We start from the raw sequence: 9,627 nt of genomic DNA on the forward strand, positions 1-9,627 counted from the left end.
TTCTGGGCTGTGTGTCTCTTTATTTGGTTAAATACAGCTGAACTCATAAAACTGCCTTCCTGAGGTGTGAAAATTGTCGTGTGATGATGGGTAGAAGTTTTTAGGGAGCAGATTTAACCCAAAAGGGAACAGCTACGGTCCCCCTTCAGCATCTCTGCTGGCTGCAGCTTCCAGGTGTGGTGAAGCTCTCACTAAGTAGGTCAGCTCTAGATCTGGGCTTCCAGATAAATGCATCTTTCTCCTGTCTACTATAAAGCAATATTTAAAATGTTTGTGCTCCCTGGTGACACAACATCTGTCAGCCAAAACTTTCCTGGGAAAGGCTGGTGCTGGGATCATGCAGCCTGGGGGAAGTGGCTTTGCTGTTCCACTCCCAGCACTCACACCCCACACGACTCCCCTGGGCAGCCAAAGGCTCTCTTTGTGCTGCAAAATGTGGATTTCAGCTCTGGCTCCTTGGCCATGGGCGTGCTGGATCCTGGGAAAATATTCCTGGTGAGCTGCAGCCTTGGAGCTGTGAATGGCGCTGAGCTTTCTCTGCTATGGAAACTTCTTGGTGTGCCCTCGAAGCCATGGCTCCTGGGATGGAGAGCAGAGTGATACTGGGATGGAGAGCAGTGGGATACTGGGATGGAGAGCAGTGGGATACTGGGATGGAGAGCAGTGGGATACTGGGATGGAGAGCAGAGTGATACTGGGATGGAGAGCAGTGGGATACTGGGATGGAGAGGAGTGGGATACTGGGATGGAGAGCAGAGTGATACTGGGATGGAGAGCAGTGGGGTACTGGGATGGAGAGCAGAGTGATATTGGGATGGAGAGCAGAGGGGTACTGGGATGGAGAGCAGAGGGGTACTGGGATGGAGAGCAGAGGGGTACTGGGATGGAGAGCAGAGGGGTACTGGGATGGAGAGCAGTGTGATATTGGGATGGAGAGCAGAGTGATACTGGGATGGAGAGCAGAGTGATACTGGGATGGAGAGCAGTGGGGTACTGGGATGGAGAGCAGAGGGGTACTGGGATGGAGAGCAGAGTGATACTGGGATGGAGAGCAGTGGGATACTGGGATGGAGAGCAGAGGGGTACTGGGATGGAGAGCAGAGTGATACTGGGATGGAGAGCAGTGGGATACTGGGATGGAGAGCAGTGGGGTACTGGGATGGAGAGCAGTGGGGTACTGGGATGGAGAGCAGTGGGGTACTGGGATGCAGAACAGGAGCTGCTCTGGTGTTTCGAGGAAAGAGGAAGGATGAAAATGGGTGTTCAAAGTGGCAAGGGGGGTTGCACCAGAGGAAAATCAGCAGCTGGCGTGTGTTTCAGAAGGAGGCAGCTGCCCATGCTGCACCAGGCAGGTTCAGGGGCCCTGGCAGCAGCAGGAGGGAGGCACAGCCACGTCACCCAGTGCTGCTGCTGCCTCGCTGGGACAAGACCAAGGTGCAGCAGTGACAGCTCTCTAAGCAGCTCTGATCCCCAAAAACAAAGCAGGAGGGAGCACAGGGTGTGAGCCAGGAACCTCAGTGTCCTGGACTGGTCATCGTGAGTGGTCAGGGCAGTCCCTCACAGGGACTGAGCCCCAGCTCATCCTGTCAGGTGCCTCCTGAAGCTGCCCCATCGCCCCTGCTTCAGACAGATGCAATTGCAGTTGGTTTCCCCTCTCTGTTGCACATCCTGATTTGTTGTTCTGCTTTTTCTTGCGTGTGAAAGTGACCACTAGACTCAACCTTAGAGAAGGAACCAAAGGCTGCCAAGGAAGATCTTGCATATGCAACCTCAAGATGATTTAGCAACTGATTCACGTACTCTGACCCAGTCGCTGAAGAGCCCTTCGTGCAAGACAAGCTGACCTCTCCAGGCCATCCTAGGTGAGTATTTTTTGCTGTAATACTTATTTCTGGGTGTTTTTTTCATTTGTTTTTCCTGAGAAGAGGACCAGGGGAGCAGAAGTGCTGTCGACTCAGATGCCACGTGCAAAAGCAGGGAAGGGTGAAGGCCACGTGGTGTCTGTGCCCCTTTTCCCCCAGTGTGCTTGGGAAAGGTGATTTGGATGTGTCAGCACCGGCACACACAGAGCAGCCTGGTGAGTGGGTGCTGGCTCCAGCTGGTGCCTCCCAGCACCCTCTCACTGCTGTGTGTCACAGGGGGAGATCCTGCAAAAATGTGTTCCTGGGCAGGAGCAGAAATCCTCCTCCAAACCAGGGCAATAAACCCAGCAAGGACTTGGTGCCAAATAGGGCCCAGAGCCCCAGCTCAGCTCTTGGAGGTTCTGGGTATAGAAATCTCAGCTTTTCACAGGACTGGGCTTTTCCAAACAGGACAGGGTTTTGAGCTGGCTGCTGCTTTGGCTGCTGCACAGGGGTGCTGCTGGGAGGGTGCAGCTCTGCAGGTTTTGGCAGTGTCTCTGGGAAAGCAGGATGCTGTGCCTGCTGCCCTGAGCTATGCTGCCCTGAGCTGAGGGCCCTGGGGCTGAGCAGGAGCTGTGTTTGTAGGTCGGTTGTGCACCAGTGCAGGCTGTGCAGCCAAGTATGTCACGGCAGAGCTGCACAGAGCACAGCAAACCACACAAAAACCCAGCCCCAGAGGGGTCCTGGGCTTTGAGAGGCAGATGGGAGAGAATCCCAGAAGGTTTGCTGCCACTTCTCAGGATATGCTTGTGGAAAGGGCAGGGTGATGAAGGTACAAAGCTGTAGTGATTTTCTCAGCCTAGAAGTGATCCAAGGGTCCCCAGCAGCTGATTCTGGGCCTGGAATCCCTGCCTGAGGCTGAGCTGGAGAGCCTATCACTTGCACAACGGAACAAAAAGAGAGAAGCCACCAAAAAATGCCAGAGATGATTCAGCTCTTGTCTTTCTATTTCTATTTCATTTCTGAGGTGTTGGAAAATATGTGCTGGTAATGGCAGCCTCAATTCCAGCTTCACATGAGGGTTCTCCAGACGGGAGAGCTGCTCTCAGTAACTATTTACCCTTAAATGAATGGAACAGGGACAGGGCAGCAGGGAGGCTCTTGCCTTCCTTTGGACACTGGCTGGCACATTCCTGGTGGTGACAGCCAGCCCTTCCCTGGGCTGCAGGATAAATCTACGATGCACAGAAGGGAGATGTCAGCTTTATTCTCAGAGATGTGGAGCAGGTCAAGCTGAATCCAGAGACCAGATATGGTGCTGCTCCGACAGAATTTCTCACCATGTGCAGCACCCAGGGGCAAGGATTTAGGTCTGGGGTAGGGGCTCTGTGTTTTAGGACCAAACTTCTCTGATTCTGTCATATTAAAACCATCTGATTGCTCTGGGGGCAGAGTCAACCTGCAAACATCTTGTCTCAGATGTCAGAGGCTCGACCCCCAAACCACCGGAAAGCTTCGTGACTTAGGGGAAAACACGAAGGGGTTTAGGCTGAGCTCTCTCCCCCACGTTCCTCTTCCTTTCCAGGCTCAGTGTGGTCTCACAAACCAGAGCCCTGGTCTCTGCCCTCTGTGCTGTGCTGACTTTCAGCCTCCCAGCCTCAGAGTCTTCCTCTGACCTTGAGCTGGCTGCCAGTCCTTGGTGTCCTGCCCCAGGGGACACCGGAGCACTGTCACCTCTGCTGTTCTTTTCAGAGGGAGATGAAGGTGCTGCTGAGCCTGACCCTGCTGCTGACATGGCTGGGTAAGCTCTCAGTTTTATTCCCCTCTGCTTTCCCCTCTGCCTTTGCTCTAAGAGCCACCAGGGTCTCTGCTCCCGTGGTGAGAAGCTGCTCCTCTCTGGGGTGCCAGTCCCTCCTCTGGCCCTGTGTGTGCTGCATCCCCCCTTCCTGCAAACCCCCCCTATACACAGGCTGCAAACTGCACTGGCACCCATGGATGTGTCCTCTGTTGAGGCTCCAAGGCTTCGAGAGAAGCAGAACTGCTTCACCAACTCTAAATACAGGGAGAGGTTTCCAAGGTATTGATTTTGGCTCTGCTCGAGGCAGGCAGCTTCCTTGGTCTTCTCTGCTGGCAAATATTTGTCATTTCCAGCTCCTTGGCTGGTCAAGACCAACAGAACTTGTTTGGGAAGCTGCAGCACTTTGCATTCATTGTTTACAGGGTTTCAGATGAGCACTTGGTGCTTGGCCAGGGCCCAGCCCTAGGTGGCTGTGGACAGGCTGAGCAGAGTGGCTCGGCCATGAGGATGAGCATACCTGTCTGAGCAGCTCCCCGCTGAATCAGCTCAGCAAAGAGCAGCCAGAGCCTCAGCCTCCCCTTGCAGTGCCACTGCAGGCTGAGGCAGGGCAGATTGAGGAACTCCAGTGACATTTTCTGCCCCACTCGTTTCAGAGAATCTTTTAGTTCAGATTTAGTTCAGATCCTTTAATCCCCTTCCTCTGCATCCCAGCGAGCCGGCAGCCGCTTTGTGCTGGTTGTCAGCCCCGTGCTCTTTGATGTTCTCCTGGTTTGCTTTTTTTCCCACTGTCCAGCTTCTCTAGAAACCCCAAGCTGTGGTTATGTGGCCAGACAAGTACAAGCCCAGGTCTGGAGCCTGTGAGCAAAGGGGAAGGAAGCCAAATGGGCAGTGAGGGAGGAACTGAAATTCCTGTAAATTGCCCCTGGCCTGGTACAGATGAGAGCGGCACAGGTTCTCCCAGCCAGTGAGTCACAGGCACAGCCCTGCAGGAGCTGCAGGCTTTGGCTCCGAGGCGTGGAGGGCAGGGGTTGTGCTTCCAACTCCCCTTCGGCTGGATCACACGGCAGCAGCCCTCGGTGGGGAGGATGTGCTGCCCCACATCCCTGGCACGCCACGAGCAGGGGTCAGGCACGGGCTCGGCCTCTGCACCGGTCAGGGCTGCGAGCCCCAGGCTTCCCCGGAGAGGAGATAGCGATGGGGACAGGCAGGCTGCACCTGGCCGTCCTCCCTGGGCTCATCGTGCTGTCCTTGTCCCCGGCAGAGCGCTGCAGCGGGGCTGCAGGGGTGTTCATGGAGCCTCAGCTCCGAGCTAGGGCCGGAGACTCTGTGCTGCTGCCGTGCCTCTTCCTAGACCCCGAGAGCAGGGGATGGACCCTGCACAAAGTGGACTGGCTGCACAAGGCAGGAGCCGGCGCTCAGGTGGGTCGCGACAGGGGTGGCAAGGGAGGGGACACGCTGTCGGTGGCAGGGGAAGGAGGGTGAGGAAGCCGTGGGGAGGCTGTGGGGAAGCCCATCCGCCAGGCCACGAGGAGAGGAAGTTTCCGTGAGTGGCAGAAGGGTCCCGGTGTGGGGCAGGACCCCTCGGCACGGCCGCTCCGGGTGCTGCGTCCCGGGGAGCGCTGGGCTCCGTGCGAGGAGAACACCGCGGGACAGGGAGAGAGCTGAGAGCTCCTGAGAAGGGACAAGCACCTGACACCCTTCACCCGCCGCCGTCTGCGCCCTGGCAGGAGGAGACGGTGTTTTTTTACTACAGCAACCACGCCGTCCCCGCGGGCCGCTTCAAGAAGCGGGTGCAGTGGCGGGGGAACATCTCCCGCTGGGACGGCTCCATCCTGCTGCAGGACCTGAGCGTCCACGACAGCGGCACCTACGAGTGCGAGCTGCGGCTGCTGCAGAACAGCAGCGTCTTCAAGAGCCGGACGGTGCTGCTCGTCAGCCCGGCCCCGAGAGGTGCGCCCCGCCGCTGCTCCCCGCTCCTCCCGCATCCTCCCGCATCCTCCTGCATCCTCCCGCATCCTCCTGCATCCTCCCGCTCCTCCCGCATCTTCCCGCATCCTCCCGCATCCTCCCGCATCCTCCCGCATCCTCCTGCATCCTCCCGCTCCTCCCGCATCCTCCCGCTCCTCCCGCATCCTCCCGCATCCTCCCGCATCCTCCTGCATCCTCCCGCATCCTCCCGCATCCTCCTGCATCCTCCTGCATCCTCCCGCATCCTCCCGCATCCTCCCGCTCCTCCCGCATCCTCCCGCATCCTCCCGCATCCTCCTGCATCCTCCCGCATCCTCCCGCTCCTCCCGCATCCTTCTGCATCCTCCTGCATCCTCCCGCATCCTCCCGCATCCTCCCGCATCCTCCTGCATCCTCCCGCATCCTCCCGCATCCTCCCGCTCCTCCCGCATCCTCCCGCTCCTCCCGCATCCTCCTGCATCCTCCCGCATCCTCCCGCATCCTCCTGCATCCTCCCGCTCCTCCCGCATCCTCCCGCTCCTCCCGCATCCTCCCGCTCCTCCCGCTCCTCCCGCATCTTCCCGCATCCTCCTGCATCCTCCCGCATCCTCCCGCATCCTCCCGCTCCTCCCGCATCCTCCCGCATCCTCCTGCATCCTCCCTCTCCTCCCGCATCCTCCCTCCCCTCCCGCATCCTCCCGCATCCTCCCGCTCCTCCCGCTCCTCCCGCATCCTCCTGCTCCTCCCGCATCCTCCCGCATCCTCCCTCCCCTCCCGCATCCTCCCGCATCCTCCCGCTCCTCCCGCTCCTCCCGCATCCTCCTGCTCCTCCCGCATCCTCCCGCTCCTCCCGCATCCTCCCGCATCCTCCCGCTCCTCCCGCATCCTCCCGCTCCTCCCGCATCCTCCCGCATCCTCCTGCATCCTCCCGCATCCTCCCGCTCCTCCCGCTCCTCCCGCGGCTCCGCGGCTCCCCTCGGTGCCATCCCTCGCTGTCTCCCCGGCAGGACGAGAAGCAGCGGCTACCGAGGATGCCGCACAGCCCCCGAGAGACTCCGGGTTCTGGCCGGCCGTGGTGGGCTGTGGCTGCGTGGCCGTGGTTGTGGCGTTCCTGGCCGGGCTCTGCGTGAGGAAGAGGTACCAGCGCTGCCTCTGGGTTTGCGGGGGTGAGGAAGCACCTCCCTGCAGCCCTCCTGCGCTGCTCTCCCTGGCCAGGCTTTGCCCAGGTGCTCTCAGGTGTGAGGGTTCAGCTCCCCAGGTGTGGGGTGCAGCCTCCTGCCGCCATCTAGTGTCACCCTGGCCCGGCCGGCGTCCCCTGGGCTCCCAAACCCCCCGGGATGTGCCAGCAGCAGGGGCAGCCTGGCCCAGGCATGTGCAAAGGGATGTCAGTGTCCCGGGAGAGGGAGGGTGGGACAGGAGGAGCAGGTGAAGCTCCTATGGAGGTGACACTGCTGCTGCCTTCCCTCAAGGTTTGCAACCATCACAGCCCTGGAGAGGATGGGGAACAGCAGCAGCAAGAACAAAGCAGAGGTGAGAGCTGAGGCTGGAGGGGTCCCTGGGTCGGGTGTGTGGGCTCAGGGCTGCCAAGGGAGGGGATCCCGCACTGCCCAGGCACGAGGGATCCTGGCCAGCTGCAGCCGTGGCTCTGTTGCTTGCCCTGTGACTGGGGTCAGGCAGCCCCTGTGTGTTTGGGGGCTGCTCGGTTCCAAACACCCTGCTCCGCCCCGGCAGGAAGCGATTTACTCCTCAATCCCCGGAGCTGAGCTGCCCAAGGCTGAGCAGGAAGCAAAGAAGAAGAGGAGAGCTGAGGACACCTACATAACCATGGTGAGGAGCTGCAGCAGGCGTGGCGGGGCCCCCACACCGCTGCCCCCCTCACCAGGGTCACAGCATCCAGGGACTCACTCCCTGTGCCAGACCAGGGTCCTGTGCCACCCAAACACACCCTGGTACCCCTGCTGGGGCTCACAGCCTGCCCCTTGCTCCTGCAGCACCCTTCTCACGGCCGCGACAACGGAGTCTACGTGGAGCTGGCCAAGAGGGCGATCCCGACGGAATGGATGGCAGAGGGGACACAGGGAGAAGGGCAGAGCCAGGAGCCCCCCAGCAGGTCAGGGGAGGCACTCCCCTGGCCTCCAGAGCAGCAGAAATAGCTGTGCTGAGGGATGGCAGCCCCTTGTCCAGGTGTGTCCGAAACACCTTTGTCCCTCCGAGGACTGAGAACCGGTGACATGTCACTGTGTGCCCTGTGCCAGGGCACTGCTGGGGCACAGCCCACCCCAGCTGTCTGCAGGGGACCAGGGGACACCTGTCCCTCCGGCTCTTGCCCCCTGGACTCTGGAGAGAGTGGGCGCAGCCTCAGGCTCCAGCTTTGGTCCTGGCCCAGGATGAGGATCTCCAAGGGGGGAGATGCAGCGGGAGCTGACGCGTTATTTTTCTGTAGATAATAAAACTCAGGGAGTCTTCCATCAGTCTTCCCTGATCCTGTCTTCGTTTTACCTCCTGCCTAAGCATGTGATGTCCAAGTGTGCCAAAATCTGCCTGGCCCGGGGCCTGGGAGCCCCTGAACCCGCGTTCAGCCTCTCACGGGGCGCCTGCCAGCTCCAGGTGGGAGCAAAGCCAAACGGGACAAAACAGGGTTCCCTTGGGAGCAGGATGGGGACTGAGGGAAGCAGGACAAAGCCTGCGGGCCGTGGGGTCCCCCACGTGTGTCCCTCGGCCATGGGAGAGCAGCGGGGTGATGGGCAGCGCTGGCCGGGGGGAGCCCAGCCACCCCTCCCGGGCCCCCGGGACAGCGTCTGGGCGGGCGCTGGCGCTGCTCCCGCTCTATCTCTGGCTGCTGGGCGCTATCTCTGGTGCCGGGCTCTATCTATAGATGTTTGACACCTCCAGGTGCGGAGGGAGCCGGGACCCTCCACCTCCCACCGCTGCCGGCACACTGCAGCGCCGCGCTGCGCTCCTTGGTTCTCGTTGACACCCTGCTCTCTTTTCCCGCAGGCAGCCGCGGGACGGCATTTAGGAGGAACCAGCCCCCGGAGCTGCATTTGGGGGCTGGACAGGGCCTCTGTGGGGTCGTGGCAGCCGTAGCAGCAGAGCAGAGCGGGCTTTGCCTGCCCAGGACGGGTGGGAAAGTGCTGAGCGTGCAGTGTTTGCAGAGCAGAGCTGCTGGGACGCTCCCGTGCTTTCTCTCCCGGCTGTCCTGCCTCCCTCCTGACCCTGGCGAGGCAGCAGAGCCCCTCTGCATCCCTCCTGTCCCCCCCGGGCTCTGCTGCACGGGAACCAAGGTGTGCCCCGGCTCTGGGGCATCGCCCGCCTCTCTCCCCAGTGATGCTGTCCCAGCAAACGCCAGCACCGCGTGTCCCGGGGCCTGAGCAGCTCTGTCGCTGCCTCTCTGCTCTCCAGGAGATCACGCCTTGTCTTCCCTGCACCCATCCCTGCAGCTGGAATCCAGGTTTGGAGCCCAGGGCACAAAGGCTTCCTTGACCGATGGTGCAAAGGGGACCGAAGACTTTCTCCAGCCCTGTTACTGCTGGGCAGAGCCTCCCCATCCCAGAGCTGGGTGAGGAGAGCTGTTATCCTGGGAGAAGATGCTGCTGGAGAAGGGGAAGGAGCCTCCAGCAGTTTGGCAGCCCTGGGCAGTGATGGAGCTGTCCAGGAGCGGGCAGGTAACCAGGAGCACCTCCACCTGCTGCAGCCTACCTGGGGCATCCCGGCTGGGCTGCTCGGGCCCCTCTGCTGTTCCCAGCCTGGAGCAGCCCCTCTGCTCTCTGCCCGCCTCTGCGAGGGCATTTCCAACCCTCCCGGGCCCCTCTGGGCTCTCCAGAACGGGAACAGCCGCCGCGGATGGTGCGAGCAGGGCTGGCCCCAGCCTGCACAGGGGACACAGCTGCATGTCCCCACTGCCCCCGGGGGTCTGGGGGCCGCAGGAGCCCACCGTGTGCCACAGAGCAAGGAGCCGGCAGTGCCAGGAGCTGTCGCCTGCAGTTCAGGGGAAAATTTTTCCGCCCTCCCACTCCGGCGGCTGCAATCCACCAACCACAG

The 9,627-nt window shown here is 60.8% G+C and overlaps 1 protein-coding gene across 3 annotated transcripts; it reads left to right on the top strand.

Annotated features, from left to right (window-relative positions):
• The first annotated feature begins 1,724 nt into the window (after positions 1–1,724).
• JAML (junction adhesion molecule like) lies at positions 1,725–8,059 on the top strand. Of its 3 annotated transcripts, none has more exons than XM_086861489.1 (8): positions 1,725–1,862; positions 3,594–3,642; positions 4,901–5,058; positions 5,367–5,589; positions 6,594–6,723; positions 7,056–7,116; positions 7,318–7,413; positions 7,578–8,059. In XM_086861489.1, exons 2-8 carry the CDS (start codon positions 3,600–3,602, stop codon positions 7,737–7,739), a joined length of 873 nt encoding a protein of 290 aa, XP_086717615.1. In that variant the 5' UTR covers positions 1,725–1,862; positions 3,594–3,599; the 3' UTR covers positions 7,740–8,059. The 3 variants fall into 3 exon arrangements, with proteins under 3 accessions (XP_086717615.1, XP_086717616.1, XP_086717614.1); XM_086861490.1 differs by having other exon boundaries at positions 1,800–1,862; positions 3,427–3,642; XM_086861488.1 differs by lacking the exons at positions 1,725–1,862; positions 3,594–3,642 and having other exon boundaries at positions 4,468–5,058.
• Positions 8,060–9,627: the final 1,568 nt, after the last annotated feature.

This window comes from Cyanistes caeruleus, chromosome 23 (genome assembly GCF_971803275.1).
Source record: "Cyanistes caeruleus chromosome 23, bCyaCae1.hap1.1, whole genome shotgun sequence".
Lineage (NCBI taxonomy): Eukaryota > Metazoa > Chordata > Aves > Passeriformes > Paridae > Cyanistes > Cyanistes caeruleus.

Bases quoted from the DNA above. Each gene is read 5' to 3' on its own strand.
- JAML (XM_086861488.1), top strand. From the start codon at position 4,576: ATGAGAGCGGCACAGGTTCTCCCAGCCAGTGAGTCACAGGCACAGCCC. The intron at 5,059-5,366 runs GTGGGTCGCGAC...GCGCCCTGGCAG, and splicing joins AGGCAGGAGCCGGCGCTCAG to GAGGAGACGGTGTTTTTTTA. The intron at 7,414-7,577 runs GTGAGGAGCTGC...TTGCTCCTGCAG, and splicing joins AGGACACCTACATAACCATG to CACCCTTCTCACGGCCGCGA.